This window comes from Diospyros lotus, chromosome 4 (genome assembly GCF_014633365.1).
Source record: "Diospyros lotus cultivar Yz01 chromosome 4, ASM1463336v1, whole genome shotgun sequence".
NCBI lineage: Eukaryota > Viridiplantae > Streptophyta > Magnoliopsida > Ericales > Ebenaceae > Diospyros > Diospyros lotus.
The window spans coordinates 8,671,414-8,692,343 of NC_068341.1; the positions used below are offsets into that span (position 1 = coordinate 8,671,414).

At 38.7% G+C, this 20,930-nt stretch overlaps 4 protein-coding genes across 6 annotated transcripts; 1 reads left to right on the top strand and 3 right to left on the bottom strand.

Annotated features, from left to right (window-relative positions):
* Positions 1–396: 396 nt before the first annotated feature.
* Positions 397–2,915, bottom strand: LOC127800154 (NAC domain-containing protein 30-like). Of its 2 annotated transcripts, none has more exons than XM_052334609.1 (4): positions 2,680–2,915; positions 2,000–2,189; positions 1,635–1,913; positions 397–1,188 (listed from the first exon to the last, which is right to left on the bottom strand). In XM_052334609.1, the coding sequence occupies exons 2-4, from the start codon at positions 2,163–2,165 to the stop codon at positions 761–763; spliced, it is 873 nt and encodes a 290-aa protein (XP_052190569.1). In that variant the 5' UTR covers positions 2,166–2,189; positions 2,680–2,915; the 3' UTR covers positions 397–760. The 2 variants fall into 2 exon arrangements, with proteins under 2 accessions (XP_052190569.1, XP_052190568.1); XM_052334608.1 differs by having other exon boundaries at positions 397–1,192; positions 1,639–1,913; positions 2,680–2,908.
* Positions 2,916–4,466: 1,551 nt separating this feature from the next.
* On the bottom strand, positions 4,467–6,682 carry LOC127798913 (uncharacterized). Of its 2 annotated transcripts, none has more exons than XM_052332557.1 (3): positions 6,550–6,682; positions 5,730–5,800; positions 4,467–5,115 (listed from the first exon to the last, which is right to left on the bottom strand). In XM_052332557.1, exons 1-3 carry the CDS (start codon positions 6,665–6,667, stop codon positions 4,567–4,569), a joined length of 738 nt encoding a protein of 245 aa, XP_052188517.1. In that variant the 5' UTR covers positions 6,668–6,682; the 3' UTR covers positions 4,467–4,566. The 2 variants fall into 2 exon arrangements, with proteins under 2 accessions (XP_052188517.1, XP_052188518.1); XM_052332558.1 differs by having other exon boundaries at positions 5,730–5,805; positions 6,550–6,673.
* A 1,867-nt stretch (positions 6,683–8,549) lies between these two features.
* LOC127799063 (dirigent protein 25) lies at positions 8,550–9,389 on the top strand. Its single transcript, XM_052332774.1, has one exon. It carries the CDS (start codon positions 8,594–8,596, stop codon positions 9,143–9,145), a length of 552 nt encoding a protein of 183 aa, XP_052188734.1. The 5' UTR covers positions 8,550–8,593; the 3' UTR covers positions 9,146–9,389.
* A 6-nt stretch (positions 9,390–9,395) lies between these two features.
* LOC127799062 (dihydrolipoyllysine-residue acetyltransferase component 5 of pyruvate dehydrogenase complex, chloroplastic) lies at positions 9,396–20,662 on the bottom strand. Its single transcript, XM_052332773.1, has 6 exons — positions 19,661–20,662; positions 19,172–19,363; positions 18,990–19,077; positions 10,183–10,253; positions 9,972–10,055; positions 9,396–9,845 (listed from the first exon to the last, which is right to left on the bottom strand). Exons 1-6 carry the CDS (start codon positions 20,525–20,527, stop codon positions 9,741–9,743), a joined length of 1,407 nt encoding a protein of 468 aa, XP_052188733.1. The 5' UTR covers positions 20,528–20,662; the 3' UTR covers positions 9,396–9,740.
* Positions 20,663–20,930: the final 268 nt, after the last annotated feature.

Below are 20,930 nucleotides of genomic sequence, written 5' to 3' on the forward strand. Positions count from 1 at the left end.
AAATTTCTTTTTAAGTGATGAAAAGCTTTTTATATAGTTATATCTTTTTATTCTATATCTATATAAAATTAACATTTTACACTCAATGGAAAATAAAAATATTTAAATTTTGAATATCCAATACAATTTAACATGACTCTAAAATCTCAACGATAATGCTGTTTCTTTTTTTTTGTTTTCTTTTCAAGTGATTCGTGGGGGGTGAAATCATCTCCCTCTTACCTTTCTTTACTTTTTAATTGTTAAAAAGCAAAAGAGGGTAAAAGGAAAATTTATTGCCTCTGACCACCTCTTGAGGACAAAATAACATTGTCCAGTTCCTAATATTAGTTGGTACAACAGATACAAATCAATATAAACTGATATATGTAGAAAAACAAGTTGGTATGTCCGAAATATTCTTGATTTTTATAGTACAATTGCAATAAATTTACCTCTAAATAACAAATACTTTAAATTTCTACAAAAATTAATGAAATCGACGTGAGTAGCTACAGTTGGTTGGTCCAGTAATGCACAACTTAAAATTTCAGAATAAAGAACTAAAGGAAAAAAATATGTATATATCTGAATGATGGTGTAGCTCCTCTGCAAGCCATCTTCATCTTTGCCCTTTCTCCTCTTCTGCTCTTTAATTTTCTTTCACCATCAAAATTCTTTGAGAACTAATTACCAAGAGAAGTAAAATCAACTGCATTATATATAGCTGCGCCATTACAGTAAATGTATTATCTCCATACGTACATATATATATGGATTGCTACAAATCAGGAAAGCTGAACAGATGGCTAGCGTGGTTCTGATCATACAGCTCGTGTTCTTGAGACAACATTAATGGAGATTCAGCCTCCAGAAGCGATGCATTGATCAAATCCTCCAAAAAATATTTCAAGTCAGAGTCTTTCTTGACTATGCTGTTGTGTTCCGCCGCCGGATCGGTGCCGCCGCCGGGAGCCGGACTGGTTGAGAGGGTGGCGCTTTCCTGCGGCGGCGAAAGTGGGAGAAGTAGTTGATTTTGATGAAGATGGTGGATGTGGTTGAAGACATGCTCTTGTTCGGCTGGTTGATGAGGAGGAGGAGGAAATGTAATGGTTTGATCATTCAGCTGATTGTAAAATGCATTGTTACTGTAACAAGGCATGTGACTGGGGCTCGATTTCTTGAATGCCCGGCACACAACCCATCCTTCTTCCTGCATTATGCATACATGTATATATTTACCTCAAATTGAGCATCAGCTCATTCATATAAATATATATATATATATAAACTCTCAAAATATCACCTTCGCAAGATCCCCATGTTCTTGCTGTCAACTTTGCGTACCATCAGTGCTAACTAATTAAAGGTAAATATATTAAGTTGATAAGCTGAGGCATTGAAATTTTTTAATAAATTGTTGATATGAGATTCTGTCATGACAAACTCTTTTTCTAATTTTTGCTGTCTTAGCCAAGTTTTCCAAACTCACACTAACCTAGCAATGGTTTTAGATTAACTCTAACAATACTAGTAGTAATACCACGAGTTTTCACTAAAAAATACTAACTGGTTGAGAATACCAAATAATATACTCAAAACTAGCCGTTTAGAGTAGGATTTCTGTTGCAAATATGTTTTATATTGATGAGAACTTGCCTGAGGGGGAGCGTGTTGAGCTGTTTGGAGACGATATTCATGGATGATCCACTGGGTTTTCCTTCCATTTGGAGCTCGTCCCCTGTAGAACACTAGGGTTTTCCTCATTCCTATTATCCTTCTGTTCCCTGAAACCACGGCCTTGTCCCTCCCCGTCGCCTTCCAGAACCCGGCCGCCGTCGCTCTGTTAGTGCGAGATCCAGTCGGGTACTTCCTGTCCTTGTGGCTGAAGAAATACCATTCATTCTGCTCCTCGTACCATAATCTGCACCTATCTGTAGAATCTTATCATCGTTAAAAAGAATTTTTGTACGTTTAATAAATTACCTAGTACATAGTACTCGTAAGATCATTTTCGCACCTTGGATGTCCCAGGGTTCCATTCTATACAGATCCAAGTCGATAATGACATCCAAGTCGATGTTCAGCGAGTTAACCTTTCTCTCGAGGTAGTAACCCACCAGCTCCTCCTCTGTGGGGTGAAATCTGAAGCCTGGAGGAAAACTCGGCTCCATGGTTATCTCCATATTGAAGAACCTTCTATTAGCAGTCTGCGATGTAAAGGCAGATGTTATACTGATCTCCATGAATGTATTTAAACAACTGATCATATAATTAATTGAATAACGTTTGTTTAGTACGATCATCATTCATATATCTTGAAAACATCCGACCGGCCAGCTGGGATCCGGCCGGCGCCGGAAAGATTGACTTTCCATGGCCACAAGCATTAATAATATTTTATGCATGTTGCTTTGAGTGCAGTCCACTCTTAACAATATGCACCAACCATACAGAAAGTGCCCTCTATCTTCATGAATAATAATGATCACAAGATTATTACTAATTCCAAGAAAACTAGCTACTTGCTGCTACTGATTATGATCGAAGGATTATTAAGGGTAGTATTAATTGATGCAACTAGAAAAGAAATAACTCATCAAAGTTGCTTGTGATGATTACATATATCTTCTGACCCCCTCGTCTAAGATACGGATGACATTTCCAAAAAGTTAAGATCGACCAAAACTGGATACTAACCGGAAATGGCCCCAGAAGTTGCTGACCGGCTAGAAAATTGAAACTTGCCTTGATCTTAAAGCTGAGAGAGAGAGAGAGAGATTTTAAATTATTTGGTGTTAGAGCTGAATATACTAGACAGATGATTTACTTGTCTCCAAATATATTTATGTGTGTATATATAGAGAGAGGAAGCAGCACAGGACGAAATATGGGTAGAAAGGGGGATTGATTGCGCGTGGGGGGTTGAAGATGAAAGGCTTATTTGGACGGCGGCGCACCACAGTTTTACGCCACCTCCCTCCACCGCTATATTGCGTTTGAAGACTTTGCAAGCTTAAATTTACAATAAGATCATGAACTTGAAATAACCCATTCTTGAGACCCATTAACCAAATGCACTAATTATTTCCTTCCTCTCGCCCTCCCACAATCCATCTCCTCTAGTCTATTTGATGCGCCGCCCTTTGCCACGTGTTGCGCTGGCAGGCTGCCACTTGGATGCCAGGTAAGACTCTCGACCTGTCTGCATCAGAAAGCCAATTATTTGTGGGCTAGATCAATTCCTCGTCCGATGAGTCTCCCAAAAGGCATCACTCTTTTCACCTGGTCTGTGGCTTGGCTTGGATTAATTTGTCTCTTTTGAAGTTTCATGACAAACTCCGCACGTCGATTTTATCTATTGTTAGTTAAATTTAGATAAAAAGAAGGGTTATGTTAGGTAGGTTGTTGACAGTTAATATAAAAATTATTTTATCAAATACAATAAATACAAATTTTTAAATTTATACGATTCATAGCTATATATGTGATAAAAAGTTATTATGTCATTATCGTTATTTAAAATTTCAAGACAAGACACCATCAACAGGAAGCATAAGCAATATGTCTTAGGATGTGGGGGTTGCGGTGCGGGTGGCTTTGGCAAACAGGGGGAGTGCTGATTAAGCAAGTGGCCTGGGTGCTTAATTTTGGGGCGGTTTGGTGGGGGCTGGCTGCAGAGGTTGTGATGCTTTTATCACACATACAGTGCACTGGAGAGAAATTTCAACCCTCCTCATCATACCCATATCGCTGGATATCTAGATCTAGTCGACTTCAAATGATAACCAAATTTAGTTATAATAATGGTTTCTTGTCACAGGGTCGGTCACATTTAGGTTCATGACGACGTAGTGAGTTATTTGGGTTGTCTGTACATAAATAATTAATGTGTCCTTTTAAGTATGAATGACTAAGTCATTTGGAGTTGATAAAGGTTATGAGAATTTTTACTTTTGTTAGTGTAAAAATTATGTCTTGAGATGGTGTGATTTTTTCATTCAAAAACTAGATTTTAATAGATTTGTCTCATTATTGTAGAATAAAGTGGCAGAAATCCGCTAAATTTATATATATTTTTTTGATCAATTTTTTATATAATATGCATGCATGATCACATCCTAATATATATATATCCGCCTAATCTATCAGGTTCACTCAAATTTATCCAATGCTTTTGGGGCTATGTTTTCAATCCATAATTGCTTCCCCAGCAGCTGCTTCCACTTTCATTCGTTCATAACGATATGAGAGTGGACGTTTCTGTCACCACCTCGTTTTCTTTTTTGACAAATCCTAGCCTGATACAGACAAAATGAAATAATTGTACACACAAATTGCCCAACATTCAGCTGACCACATTTGGCCTGCACTCAATTCAAATTATAACCCCAAAAAAATCATTAACTTGCAATTCTCCCTTCACGTTTGGAAGCAAAATCACCGTGATTTTTCTGCAAAATAATTTATGAGAATTTACAACAACATATCAAATTTTTATCTCATCTCATGATATCGTCGGCTACATATCATTTTTATTTGTGATCTTATCTTCCGAAGACCCTTATACAAAGAGAATTTATGCAGCTAAAATCGAGCCCAACAACGAGTACATTGAGCCATACAATCTCCCTTGCAATCAACATTGTAGCCCAGTGGTTTTGGATTACGAAGGAGGAGGTTTCGAAGGGGTTTCCCTTCTATTCCCCACTTCTCCACCAAAATCTGCACATTGGTCCTCAACTCGTCTTCAAGACTGCAACCCAGAACTTCAGGGAACTTCTTGAGCAGCTTCGAAATGTCATCATCCGACAGGGTTAGGCTCCTCAGATAGTCCAATGTTTCATTGACAAGTTCAAGAGTTGGCACTTCCTTTTTCCTTTCTTCGCCCCAGTAAGGCGAGTGAACATGGCCGAATGCTTTGCCAAGTATTTTGTCTTCCTCGTCTGCGCTGAATTTAAACACAGAAAGAGCTTGTTTACATGCTTCCCAAGTCGGCCTTTCTTCATTGCTTAAGACTAAGTTATTGGTTTGGGCCGTGGAATGCAACTCCCATGTCCTACATGACAAAGGAAGGGGCCAAGCTCCCCTTACTAAGTGAAAATTCACAACCGATGCAGCTGTTGCAAGATCAGGCTGCAACAAGGTATGGTAAATAGTGAGATGGGATGTGGAAGACTCCTTTTGTTCCAACTAATGAATTCAAGCATAACAAGGAAGCACTCTCCGTGGCCAATGTGTATTCTTAAAGCACATTAAAATGATCAATACCCGGGAAGAAAACTACACAAATAAATTCAAAATCTACATCTATCGATATGCACCAGTAATTTGAATGACAAAAAATGGGCTATTTGCAACAATTATTTCCCACTACACTTCCCTAACTTGATGTCATTTATTTTTGCAGCACCAACTTCTTGCTTGTTCTCCAAATGTTTCAGACAAAATCAACACTGCTAATATAAAAACCCGGCCAACAATTTTCTCAAGAATAATGGCCCTTTTCCAAGGGGTTTCCTCCTTTGAAGTTTCAACCCCTTCCTCCACAGACAAAGTTCAAACTGAACATTGAAGTTGATTGCCAGAGCTTACAGATTTTCTACCATTTGACCCTGATTCTACTCTTTAACTCAAGATTATTGTTCTTAGGGTCCATTCAAAAGTATGTACGCGTGTGTGTGTGTGTGTGTTGCCATTGAACCAGAATGGAGAAATTTTAATGTACATTTAGGTAAAACAACACTTACAGAAGAAAAGGAGAAGCATATCCCAGAGTTAAATGTCAAGAGAGGGGAAGATAATGAATTTCCAGGCATCCCTGTACTGTTTTCAAACAAAGCAAAAGAACGGTGAAAAAGGAACTCAACATCTCACAAGCAGCTAAGTAACACTGGAAATAGAACTGGGATTTTGCCCAAATTATATCAACCATCCAGTTATTGCTCATATGACCCATATCTATGGAAAACCAGAACTTGACTCTACAAATTCATGGAAGTTGTTGCTCAGCCTGAGATGAGTTATGAGAACTATGACCCAATAGCTTGTAATTTCACAATATTACACACAAGATTGTTGTCCAGACCCATATAAACAGAGCAATTAACATATAAAGGCTCAATTACCACCTTCTCCTTGAATATTTACAAAGCCAGAAATCAAAAGGGAGCACCAAATCATCATTAATGGCAAACTTTGTCCAAAACGTAGAATTCTAAACCATATATTTCTTACAGGTTAGCCAAAACATTGTTGAATATTTCACAACCCACTGTGGAAACAAGTCCTATAAGAACTCCTCAGTAGCTAACACAGCAAACCACAATCATCACGTTGTCCTTCAACATTCCCAAAATCAAGAAATCACAGTGAAGCAACAAATCAACCTCTTTGCTAATTTCGATCAAGACCCAGAATTACCATCCTCTCAAAATGCAGAAAAACAACAGCGGCAAGGGAAACAAAGATGCTTCAACGGCAGGATGAAGCAGAAAATCTAAGAAAAAGTTCAGATAACAGTTACGAATATAAATATTGATCAGAACCCAGATCGATATGGAGACAAACCTGGGATAGTAACTAGGAAGCGGATGCTACCAGCAGTTTCCGGTCGGTCAGAGCCTCTCTGACTTGCCAAATCAGAAACGTCTGGACGGTATTTCTGTTCCGGGAAACAACATTTCATTCCCCGGAAAGGCCAACACGCACAGCTAATGGTAAATGGGCCGGACGTAGCTTACTGGGCCGGGGCAGCCGCTGTTGGGTCAGGTTCCTGCTAACTCTAAAGTGCGTTTGATTGTAAGGGTGAAATTTGAATGAAAAAAAAAAGAATTTCAGAGAATTGAATTCTAGAAAAAATAAATTTATAGAAATTAAAAATTTAAGCTGTTTGATTGGTATAATTTTTTATCTAGAAAATGATGTTATTTTCCATTTTTTGGTGTTTGATTGGTAATATTTTTCATAGAATTAAATAATTTTTCTGACATTTTGTGTTTGATAGACATTATTTTTCATAAAAAATGACACATTTTTCATAGAATTCAATGGTGAAAATGTATTAAAAAATATTAAATCTTGTATAGAAAAATTAAAATAATAACATATTTTAAATTAATTAAATTATTTTCTCAAAAAATGAAACTACAAAATTAATTTTTTTTATTTTCTAAAGAAATAATTTATATATAATTTTTGACATATTCACTTTTTATATATATATTTATATATTTATAATATTTATATATTTATATTTATTAAATAACCATCCTAAATTTAACATATTCACTTTTTATACATATATTTATATATTTATAATATTTATATATTTATTTATTAAATAACCATCTTAAATTTAACTTATTTACTTTTTATATATATATTTATATATTTATTACATTACCACAAAACTCCTCAGCCTGCCAGCCGCCCAACTCCATTTTTCAATTTTCTGGAAAATTCCATCTCCTCCACCCAAAGAATTTGAATTCCTTAATTTGGAGAAAAATGGCATCACGTGAATAAAAGTTGGAAAATGAATTCTCTGGAAAAAAATGCTATCAAACAATGCAAAAGTTAGAAAATGAGTGAAAAAATTACATTTTTCTTGAAAAATTTAGGCTATCAAACGGGCCTAAGGGATTGTTTCATAGAACATGAATTTATGGTTATTTGTGCCTTTTCTTTTTTAATTAAACATAACAAGATTAACAATACAAAGAAGAACACATGAACCCAACACTAGAAGATCTTTGTAGCTAATCATGTATAGAGAAAAGAACACATGAATCCAACACTCATGGATTATGAGTTAAATTCTCGTCGTGTGTAAGGGTCAAATATCAAATTTATAATTTACCTCTCTTAACATAATCGAGAGCATAAATATTAGAGTCCACATAAAAATGATTATTTTAAAATTAAAATATGCTTTATATATATATATAACAATATAATAATGATACCCTATACCTCCGCAAGAACAAAATTATAAATCTTATATCCACCCTTAATGGAGGTCAAACATGCATCCTAACTCTTATCTTTAAATTTAATAACTTTAACCATTGTAATAATATACGTACATCTATTTGGTCATTTCAAGTAAGCAACAGCCCCATGGCAATTATAAACCCAACCATCAAAGATGAGAACCTGCAACTGCAGATCAATCGAGTTGCGCCAATCAATACGAAAATCAGATCAAGATAACTCTATAGAGCTGCTCAAAGAGAGTTGACGGCTGTAAAAGCTTTTGGGATCTGTTCCGTTCCTTTGTACATTACTGGAATCCCATCTAAGTTTCAAGCAACTCATTAAATAAGACACATGGGTTTTAATTTTTTTTAAAATAAAATTAATAAATAGATATCAGATTGCAGTATAAAACAGGATGCAAATTTAAGTCGGGCATAGGGAAAGATTTCCTATTCATATGTAGAGTCTAGATAAGATTAGCTTGAGGATTAGGTCCAGGATCCAGATGTGGGTATGGTGAACCAAACCACATTGAAAGAAATGTATAAGAGGAACTCATCTCCCTAGAATTAAGCACGCCCACACCCAATGTCCCAAATAATTTCAAGGCAGATATCATCAGAAGGCACTTACTATGCTGGCCAGAATCATATTCTTTACTTCAATCTTTGTAGCCATACTCACTGTTGTTCTCTTGGCTCTCTTCTCACCTGTAAACCACAATAGGAAGCCTGGAAAAAGCCCCAACAGGCCTTGGCTTGCTCTCTCCCTTTACATCCAGCAGCCACAACTAGCCACGACCACCGCCAGTGGACCACTTCCGGTGGCCAGGTCGGGAGATGGGGCACTGGTCTTCCACCGGAAACTGACAGAGGGGCCGGAGAGCACTTCCTGGGTTGTTGGGAAGGCTCAAGGGTTCATAATCCCTGTCGAACATTTTGCACACTCTGCCTTCAATCTGATTTACCTCACATTCGATACACACAAGTACACGGGTAGTCTGAGTGTCGAAGCCAAGCATTTTGCTCGCGAGGATGGAGGCAAACTAGCTGTGGTTGGCGGAACAGGGTCCTTTGCATTTGCTCGAGGCCTTGCTGTTTTGTCTCAGACAAGCCGGGAGTATGGGACTTATCGCATAGAGCTACACCTCAAGTTCCCTAACCGGTCCCAGACAATACCGGGTTGAGCTGCAAGTGGTCAACAAATCTTCCTCTCCTTTCTCCAAATCAATATAACTCAAATTGCGAATGACCAACCTTCCACTGTCATTTGAGAGAGGTTAAATCCTATATAGATAAACAACTCATCAACCAACCATACAGTTCAGAAGTAATGGTTGATGATACCCATAATGGGTCCTAAACAATTCGTGTCTATTTTGTTGTCATTGATGATACTAAAACAAAATCACACGGTAATCAAATTTGAGGAGTAAATTTCTATTTGAAAGAAGTTTATAGCATGAAATTTCCTCAACAAACTATGGTGACAATAGTTATCCTCAGACAAGTTTAACTGTAATGAATCTGGGTTTATGAGAATAGTTTTAAGTACATACTCTATTGAACTCCAACAAATGTTTATGAAACGAGAAACATGAAAATACAACTGCCTTTCAAAATTCTGCTCCTGCTCTTTCTTGGAACCTTGATTGAGCAGAAGGCGATTCGATCCTAGGTTTTTCCATAAGCATGCTCCGCTAATATTGAGGATGATAATCGAAGATATTAGGAAACAGAGGAACACACTACAAAGATGTAATCACAGACCAGAGAAGTGAACTATAGGGTAAGATCTTTAGGATCCTCAATTATCATAGCTAGGGTTTGCAAGAATGAAGCTAGATCAGCACCATATATGACACGATGATCTGCTGTAACATTCACCTGTGAAAATCACACATTCCAGTGTAAGAATAATTCATACGTAATTCTTCCAGCCAAAGGAGAAACAACACGGGAAGAAACATTTAGCAACCAAGAAGAAAGGAAGTACATAAACAAATATAGTACCTGCATCTGGTTTTTCAAGCCAATCCGACCATCCTTGGTACCAACTACGGTGGGCTGAGATGCTCCAACAGCCATGATTGCACCCTACAATGGAATACACAATATATTGGTTAGATTCTAGACAGATGCAAGTCAATTGAAATATAATCCACGACTTCAAAAGGCAATACAGCAGGGACAATCTTGTCCAAATTTTAGTTATGTTACTCACAGTTCCAGGTGGCAAGATAGCATCAAACCGGTCCACACCGAACATTCCAAGGTTAGAGAGAGTAAAAGTACCTGCAATACCAAAATAACCAGCTTCATACTGAGATGACATTTAGGTAAAGGTGACTAAGCAGTTAGATTTTTGATATATGAAGTGTGCTTTGAGGTCGTGCTGGGACTTCACAATAACTTGGGAATGCGAGAACTTATAAAATATAGTTCAAAGACGTAGTGGTGAATTTGGGACATGATGATGTCACTATGCTCTCCAACTTAGGTCTTCCCCCAAGGTAAGGTAATTTAAGGATGTTGTTGGCAGATTTCAGAAGAGGTCGGCTTCTTGGAAATAGTAGTCACTCTCTCAAGGAGCATATTAAACTAGCATAAGTGCAATTCAGTTCAATAATTCTGATTTATCATCACAAGTACTAATATGTTAATTACAATATTTGTATTTACTTGTAAAATTTAATATCAAATCTGCCATGTGTCTTTGCCCCGCTATATAGTGTCTATACTTGATGCTCTTGTGTTGAGCTTGCCCTCTATATAGTGTCTATACTCCAACAGCCTCCTGAGCTGTACCGTGCCCTCCCATAAAGCTCCCCACCAAGTGCACCATCTCAACTCATCGCCACAGATACATATTCTCCCTTAGTTTGGCTATTTGATATCCCCTTATTTCTAAGACTGTGTCATGAACCTAGGGTTTAGCCTAGGGTTGGATTGGGAATTGGAAGGATCCAATAGAAGTAAGACCAAGAACAGAATGATTGGAGAGGGAAATTGGACAAAAATGGGGGGGGGGGGGGGGGAGGAATTAGAGAGAAATGAGGGAGAGTTGCAGAGGGAAATGAGAAGGAGAATGGGAGAGAATTCTAGAGAGAAATCAAATCTTTGTTTATCAATTCAAAACATAATTTCCCATCCTCAGTTATGGTTTATATATAGCCTAACAGCCTCCCACATGCACCCATGTACAATACAACAAATAACCTAACTGCCCATAGCTAAGGACAAGGCCCTATAACAAAAAATACTAAAGGAAATTACAATTATTGTATGATGCATAAAAACTCCTATTATATTTACTAATCTATCATTAAGAATCCTTGGGGTCATGACAATTTCCCCCTCCTTCAGAGAGTTCTTGTCGCTAAGAACCTGTAGCAATTGGGTCACTGCTCTTATCCAATACCAACTTTCTCTGTCTATTTTATTCTTCTTTCTTTCTTTCTCCTTCTAGGCCTCTTCTTCTTCGTTCTTAGGTTTCCAAGATCAATTCCAAACATAATTTGGCCCAAAACTTCAATAGAAGCAACCTGATCGAGTTCAAGCCCACTACAACTGCCTCCTACAATAGCTGTCCAATCAAGATTGATCTCCACTTTAAGAACATAATCAGCCATTGGTTCATCCCTCAATGCAGTAGACAACAACTTGGATTTTCCAGTGGGAGTAAAAACTAGCACAACAATGGAAGTTTTATTCCCTTCGGCAAAAACTTTGGATTCTTCCGCTATATCCCTTAGCCTTCCTCCAGTTAGTGTTGTCTTCACCTTCTTGTTGCCTATTTTAACCCAAGTCAAGGACGGCTCAACCTGCTTCGGAACCAAAATCCCATCGAAAGAATGTCTTTTCTCAACCTCCAGCTTCTTCCTTAATGCTGGTCCAAGTTCATCAGCCTTAGGATCAATTTTCGTAGAGCCAATATAAGATTGTTTAGGTCCTAATTGTTCAATCAGACCTTCTTAAACTGCATGTGGACCTTCACAATCTTGACCCTGCCTAGGATAGATGTTACAAGCATTGCCATTCTCAGCTCCAACCTGTTTTATAATTAGCTTATCTAATGGATCCATGTTTTGTTCCAAATCTGATTGTTCCTCAAATTTCAATAAGTCCAAAATCTAAGGAAATGCTCCAACACCATCATCCACACCGATGGATGGTCCTTCAGTCGGATTTGTTTGATCCTATGCTGTTCCATTAACATCTCTATCTCTCTGTTTCTTCTTCAGTGCTTCCAACATTAATTCATGGAGCCTGACACTATCAGTAGCATGCTTGATAGTCCTGGGCTAAAGCACTATCACCATTGGCCTCAACTCTTTGTTCAAGCCAATTATGAAGCTTGAAACGAAATAAGCCTCTATCAAATAGGGGTTATGATTGAGCATCAAGGCTATCAGCTCTTCAAACCTCGATACTCCATTACTGACCCTACCTACCTAATTTTATTGAACTATTCCACCGCATTAGACAAGCTCCGATCTCCAAACCTCTCCTTAGGCTACCCCATTTTAAGGGACTCCTTTTGGTTAAAACTTTCGCAATAATCATCTAAAAGATTTCTTCTCAGTTTATCAAAGAATTCAGCAGGAAAGCTAACGTTATATCTCTTAGTCAGCATCCTTGCAAGCTCCTGCAACTGCTCTCGTAGTACACAGCCCCATTCCACGCACGATTCGTGTATCACTTTTCTTGTTTCCTTGTCCAATTGATTGGACTCATTATCAAATTTATTTTCCCCTATCTTGTGATTTTGGCCAAAATCCTCATGATTTCTGCCTCCAATTGAAAATGTAGCCTTCTTCTGCTGCAATTGAGACCCCATTTGTTTCATGTGTGCACTGCTTTCTATGGCCTCACAAGCAAAATATCCTACTGAAATTGTAACATTCTCCTGCTGCAATTGAGACTCCAATGATCTCATGCATGCACTGCTCCCCATGGCTGATTTTTCACCAACAATACACTTCGAAGTCCAAAGTAGCAAGAGTTCTATGCATGATGAATCCACCCTTCCGTAAGCTAATCTGCTCAAAATTAGAATCACCTCAACACAATTCAATATTTGATAAGCAATTTTGCCAGATCTGTTGGATAAGTTGTTGTTTGAAATTTCTGACAAAACCAAAGGCAACTTTCGACCCGAGAGTTGCTTCTCCCTTTCGATTATGATCGGTCTCGATTTCAAAAACCAAGACCACCTGAACTCGTTGGAATGTTGTGCTTCAGCTTACTGACGCACAATGCCTAGCCTCGAAAAATAGCTGCGATCAACCTGCTCTTTCGCTTCACAATAGTCACCCAGGACAAGTGATCACCTCACCACAGTTAGTGATCTTCAATTCGCCAGCAAAATGAACCGCTAGGCATGGATCTAATTCCGCCTCCTGGCTCGCCTGTTGCAAAAGTCTCCTATACTCGCCTTGCCTTCTTAATCAACTACAACAACTTGGAAAGCAGCAACGAATCACCTTGCGGTTCCACCTTCAACAGTTGAACCTTCTGCCAAGTCGATTCCAAATTCACACCACCATGCCTCTAAAAATGATTCTAGACCTCGCCTTCGACAACCTAATATGTCCTCCGAGATTCACTTGTTTCGTTTCACCTTCAATTTCTAGCAAGAGGTGATCGGAGTTACTATATGGTCGAAGTCGTCTGGCTTGCTCACTTACAATTGTCGAACAAATTACTCGAGTCTTAGCCGAAAGCCATTCCTCCTACTTCTCCTTCAGATCTGAGTCGACACTCACCTCCTCGCGCATCGAACTTAATTCCAAGATTCAATGGACGTCCTCAAATCTCGGATAGGAGTGCCTCTGATCTGCAACTGAATTGTTGATCAGAACTGTCTGACGCAATGGATCACAACCTCCGGACCTTAGTTTTAATCACTAAAATTAATTTCAGTAGCCTTCTAATCAAATTGGAACCCAAGCCAGGGAACAACTATCGCCCAATCATCGTCCAATAGCTCTGGAACCATTGGAATTCACCGAACTCTGCTCGTTGAATATTAATAGGATTTGACGGAATCACAGCCAAGAATCGTTGGCTCTGATACCAATTTGTCATGAACCTAGGGTTTAGCCTAAGGTTGGATTGGGAATCGGAAGGATCCGATAGAAATAAGACCAAGAACAGAATGATTGGAGAGTGAAATTGGACAGAAATGGGAGAAGAAATTAGAGAGAAATGAGGGAGAGTTGCAGAGGGAAATGAGAGGGAGAATGGGAGAGAATTCTAGAGAGAAATCAGATCTTTGCTTATTAATTCAAAACATAATTTCTCATCCTTAGTTGTGGCTTATATATAGCCTAATAGCCAGTCACATGCACCCATGTGCAATACAACAAATAGCCTAACTGCCTATAGCTAAGAACAAAGCCCTATAACATAAAATACAAAAGGAAATTATAATTATTTTATGATGCATGAAACTATTATATTTAGATTCTCCTCCCAATCACACATCTATAGTTTATAATCTACAAAGAATCACCAAGGTCATGTACCTTTGTGACAAGATTAGTTCATTGAAGCATCTTGCCTCATTCTCCCTCGAGGGGCAAGCACCTCAACCAGTGTAAGAGTATCAAAAGAAATACTAAATGTCACATGGTCAATCCCGAATATCATGTAGCGGCCTGCTACATCTCTATGTTTCCCGCATTAATGACTTATAGACACTCTTTCGAAGAAGAGACAAAGATATTGAATATTTTATTCATGTGTTGGTATATATACAAATCTACTAGGTAAAACTTAGGAAAGCAGTATGTACAAGTCTAAGCATGCACACCGCTATAAAGCTAACACTCCCCCTCGAGTAGTTGCATATACATCATATTGTTCCTAGCTTGGTACAAATATAGTCAAGCTGTAGACTCCGTAATGTCTTTATAAAAAGATCAACTAGCTAGTTATTAGAGCCAACAAATAAGGTATTAATTTCTCCAAAAATCAACTTTTAGTCTCACAAAGTGATAGTCTATCTCTATGTGTCTAGTTCACTCATGAAAAATTGGATTAGAGGAAATATAAAGGGTTGTTTAATTATCACAAAAAGCCCCATAGGCCCTGAATCTACAAATCTCAACTCCTTAAGAAGTTGCTTGAGCCAAACAAATTCACATGTGGCCAAAACCATGGCTCAATACTCTGCTCCTACGCTAGATCTAGCCACAACATTTTGCTTCTTACCTTCCAAGACACTAAATTACCATCAACCAAAACACAGTAGCCCGAGGTAGAGCGTCTATCTATAAGACAACCAGCCTAATCTACATTAGTAGATCCAACAACTTGTTTAAGTCCTTTGCTCTCAAACAACAAGCCTTTACTAGGGGCACTCTTAATGTACCTCAAGATATGCACCAAAACATGTTAGTGGCTATCACAAGGGGTGTCTAAGAATTAACTCACCATGCTAATAGCAAAAGAGATGTCGAATTGAGTAATAATGGTAATTAAGCTATACCAGTCTCCTATATTGCCAAGGATCCTCCAATGGCTCCCTCTATCTTGGTTCTAGCCTAACATTAGGATCCATAGGAGTATCTATAGGCTAAGAGTCAAGCATAACACTCTACTCCAAAATATTCAAGACATATTTTTGTTGAGAGATGCACAAACCATGTACAAATTAAGTTACTTCAATGGCAAGGACATGCTTTAACTTACCCAAATCCTTAATCTGAAAATGAGAGTGCAAGTGAGTTTTCAATTGCCCAATACCAACCTTATCATCAACTGTGATAACAATATCATCTACATACACCGCTAAAAATATTACTCCACCAGTAGAATGGCAATAAACCACAGAATGATCAACTTCACTTCTAGTCATACCAAAGGACTATATGACAAAACTAAAGTGACCAAATCAACACCAAGTACACTGCTTTAGACCATATAAGGACACAAATGATCTTAGCCCTACTATGAATTGAGATCACCCATTACAAGGCATGACAACATGTAGAGGTAGGTAGCCACCTACTTGTGGGCACTGAGCTGTTGGCATAGGAGCACTTGCCAACTTAGCTAGGATTCCTAAAAATAGCAATTCACAAAGCCTAAATAGATCATTGCATAATCCTTCTTCTTACCTAAGACTCTGCTCCATTGCAAACTTTCTCCTCCAAACTGTTGTGTTGGCCTCGAGTTTGAGCAATAAGAGATCAGTAAAATATTGGTGATTCATCGGCTGGAAGTTAGAACAATTAGGTTTCAAATTCCAAGTGTAATTTACTGAGTTTTTTGGGATCTAATTGTAATATCCCAATGTCGATTAGTTACATTGAGGTGTCCGCCCTTTCTATAAATAAGAGGGCAGGGGGTAGTCGAGTGATCCAAGAGGGAGTTTTTATTCATCTGTGATTGAGTATTGTTTTCATTCTTGAGAAAAGAGAGGCTAAGTGATAAGGATTTAGTTCTTGTATATTCTTGAGAGAATGAGAGGTTTGTACTCGGGGATATAGATGAAGGCGAGAAGCTGATGTACTAATCATATTTTCAACTTGATAAAGATTGCTCTGTAGGTGTTGGACTGTTGGATGTAGGTTTGTCTAAGTGCATTCCAAACCAGGATAAATCTCAATCTTGCGGTTTGATTTTTCGCTTACTGTTCTTATATTTTCTTCTGTCATAACTGATTACTTTATTGGCTTTCTAATTTCATGAATGTGTAAGGGTTTGTGTGGAAGTTTTCTTCTCATTGTTCCTAGTTTGTAAGTCCTACTATCAACACAGACTGCCTATAACTCTTCTCCAACCATCCTTTAGTGGTCCTCTGTGTACCCATCATCATCAAACTTCCAAAGGTGAATATGCTAAAAATGACAAATCACAAAGTCACTTGATTTCACTAACAAACATAATATCACCAACATCCATGAGGATTCAAAGAAAAATAATTACTAAAGAAAATGATCATGTGCCACAATTATGAAAAATTCCAGCTCCAGCGCTATTTAGAAAAAGTTCAATTAAGAAAATAATCGTGTGCCAAAATTTTGAAAAAGAAAAAAAGCATGCTTTAGTACTATTTCAGAATAGGTTCAATTAAAGAAGTAGAACCTTATAAATAAATCAACAGAAGTTCTTTCCAGGCAAGTTTAAGAACAAATCTCCACTCTATGGGAGTTAATGATTGGGAAAGGGTATCAAATTTAAGGGGCAATAGAAGGAGGAATAGGGAAAAGTGGATGGGGAGAAAAAAACAAATGTCCATATTCAATCAATTATCAATCAGCATCATCACAAGTTTGAATAATCCTGAACTACTCAACATTCTGAGCCATACAACAAAGATTTCTTATAGCCATCCAATAAAACTTCCCTTTTAGGTTTAATAGGATAAAGATAAGAATATGATTTTTTTTCCTGCACCTTTGAAGTACATTTCTAGACAATAATGTCATTTTATTTTGGAGTATTATGCAATGCACATTAAATTTATCAATCAAGAACATACCAGTAACCAACTCCACATCGAGTGCACATCGGGGATAGGTGTTAGTTTTTGGCAAGATAAGTGGTTCACATGCCATTATGTGATCTTTATCTTGACCTTTATGGTGTGGCTATTAACAAAAAATCTATAGTTGCATGTTGATTCACTATATTACTAATGGAGCAATTTGGTCCTTGGGATTTAGGCAAAATTTTCAGGATTGGGATGTATTTATTGCCAACATTCCTCAAGCTACTCCAATGCTATCTAATGAAGGAATAAGGGAAGGACAAATGGACATGGAGCCTGTCATAAAAGTGGGACCTTCACTATTCATTTTTGTTTTTCTTTATGATAAAGGCTATTTGAACTTTCCTTATAAAGCTGAGTGGAAAACAAGTGTCCCTCCCAACTTTGGTTTTTTGGTGGGGACAATTTCCCCCAGAACTATCTTGACTATTGATAATATCAGATGGTGTCGGCAGATGGTATTGGATCAGTCCTATCTTTGTAGAAGTAGCACTGATTCCATGGACCATCTCCTCCTGCATTGCACAGCTACTTGGGACGGTTTGGAGCTTTGTTTTCTCAATCTTGGGCTTATAACGGGGTGATGCCAAGCTCAATGTCTAGGTTTATGTGTTTTTAGATAGGGTGTTGCCCTCCTACAAAGGTGAGTTCCACACGGATGACTATAGTTGGCAGGAAAGAAACAAAAGAATCAATGGAGCCTTGGAGTGTTCCGTTATGTGTCTAAAGAGAAAATTAATTTTTATTTTACATTCTTGGTTATGGATGGACACTTCTTTTTGTTTGTCCTTGTACAATTTCTGGATGGCCTCCATTTTTCTTCCTGGATTCTAGAGGGAATGCCTGCTTTCCTGCATATTCTTTTATATAGGGTGTGCCCACTTAAGATGCTTCTAGTACAAGCCTCATCCCTTGAGGCATTTCATTTTATATGCACACACATACACCAATATGCACTACAATTGCACACTAAAGTTTCCTTCCGAGAAGCTAAATGAAATAGTGGATTAAAAGTTTTAAGTTAAAAAGGATTCAACATGTATTGACATGCTCTTGCTTATCCAGAAAAAAAAAAAAAAAGTACTGGCATACTCCTCTAGGAAAAGGAAAATGGTGACAAACATATAACCTGACAAAGCTAATTAGCTAAACCAGGTACATGCCACATGACCTGTATTGCCTATTATTTGATTCCATGTTTTCAAGAGGTCACATGGTAAGTTATGACCAACATAAAAAGGTAACATATATTTAACTTTATATGTGTAGCTCACTTCAGAATCAACCATCAGTTATGAATAAATATTATTCAATGCTTTAAAAATATAAGCAATGAACATCAAATATCAGAGAAATAAGAATGTGTCAACCACATAATGAAAGAGAAAAACAAATAGACAAGTGGAAGTTGTTGTCACTATTTTTATTATTGGTGGATAATGTCCCTGATAGTAATCACTCACTATTCTGCATGGAAAGATGATGTGGAGCAAGCATGTACATAAATACTTGAAGAGATCACTACATACCTGTATTGTATTCATGAGGTTGGAGCTGCTTGGCCCGGGCCTTATCAACTAATTCCTTCCACTTTCTTGACAAGGTATATATGTCAACCTAATACAAGATTTGCACAAGCCATTTCTAATTGCAACAATTCTAATGTATGTCAAGTAAGATTAGAAAAAACAAGATCACATTTTGACATCACCTTATCAGCATCTTGAAGTACCGGGGTAATCAATCCACCACCAATTGCCACTGCTACGGCAATGTTGACACTACTGTTATACGTAAAGCTCTTACCATCTCTACAACTAGAGTTCACAACTGGATGGTTGACCAATGCAAGGGCAGTTGCCTTTGCCAGCAAAGCTGTCATAGTAACTCCCTTGGATTTAATCTAAACAATTAAAAGAACAAATCAATCACTAGACAGAAACAAATCATGGAGCAACAAACAATTATTCCAATGGATCATACTGAAACAAGAAAGTGTTCCGAGGAACACACAACATAAATTTACTTGAGCTCATAAAATGACTTGAAAAGCATCAACTTACTAGTGCGATCCAATTCCACATCGATAGTTTATCGAAGAAGTTGTGGATATAATACTTGGTTTCATGAACCCATAAGTCACTTCCTATTAAACTACCGATCATAAACGACCAATGTGGGATTGGGTCGAGACAGTTACCTTCTTGTACAGAGCATCAAGTGCATCGGTTGTGATGGTATACCCAACTCTGAAAGTGGGCACAGCAAGGCTCTCAACCATGTTCCGACTAACAGCGGTCTGCATCGTGGTAAACGGAACAGAACCCAACTCAATCCCCGAAGTTGCCGGAACCTTCGCCTCGGCCGGCTTTGGCGCCTCCGCGGCAATGACGCCGGCGGTTGCGGCAGCTTCAACATCCTTGGCAACAATCCTCCCCATCGGCCCACTCCCAGCCACCCCTCTCAAATCCACATTCAACTCCTTCGCTAGCTTCTTGGCGTAGGGTGACGCCACGACCCTCTTCCCGCCTTCCGACGCCGGATGCACATAAGATGCCAAAACAGGGGCTATGGCCGCTGCCGGCGGAGGAGGAGGGGCAGAATCAGCCGCCACGGGCGGTGGGGAATCCGAAACTGCGGCTGGAGAAGAAGAAGAGGGAGTGTCAGTAGTGGTGGCAGGAGCGGATGCCTTAGATAGGGCTTCGGCGATTTCGGCCTCGGACTCGGCGAGGAGGCCGATGGCGGAGCCGACGGAGGCGGTGCCACCCTCAGGTACGATGATGGCGGCCAAGTAGCCATCGTAGAAGGTCTCGACGTCCATGTCGGCCTTGTCGGATTCGACGACGACGACGGACTCGCCCTTGGAGAGCTTGTCGCCCTCCGACTTGACCCAATACACGATCTTGCCCTCCGTCATGGTGGAGCTCAGCGCAGGCATGAAGATCTCCCGGATCTTCGCCTCAATTTGGGCCTTACGGCCTGCGCCGGGAGCGGCGGTGGCAGAGAGTGAAGCGCGGCGGAGGATGGGCGAAGAGGGGATGAATGTGGTGTTGAGAAGGTGAGCCATTGCTGAGTTTCAGAGAGAGGGAGAGAGAGGGGGGGATGGAAGAAGAGAAATGGAGAGAGGAAGGTTGAGAGTGGGAGAGAATAAGAAGACGGCGCATCCTCGAATTCATCGAAAACGGGCGGAGGGCTCAACCACCTTACCGGCGATTGTGATGACTGCCTTTTTTTTCTAGCAAGCAGTGTGGGAAAAAAAAGAAAAAAAAAAAAAAAGAGAGAGAGCACATAGAAAATACTGAAATTTCATGAAAAGATAAGGAAGCAAGACATTCTAATGTTTTGTACTAATTTCATGGATATTTGGAAGTGATATTTTGAAAATGGGAAGGAGTGGTCCAACTGGCCATTGGTTGGAATTAACATTATGATATAGAAATTCTTAAAATATAACACAGATTTAAAAAGTG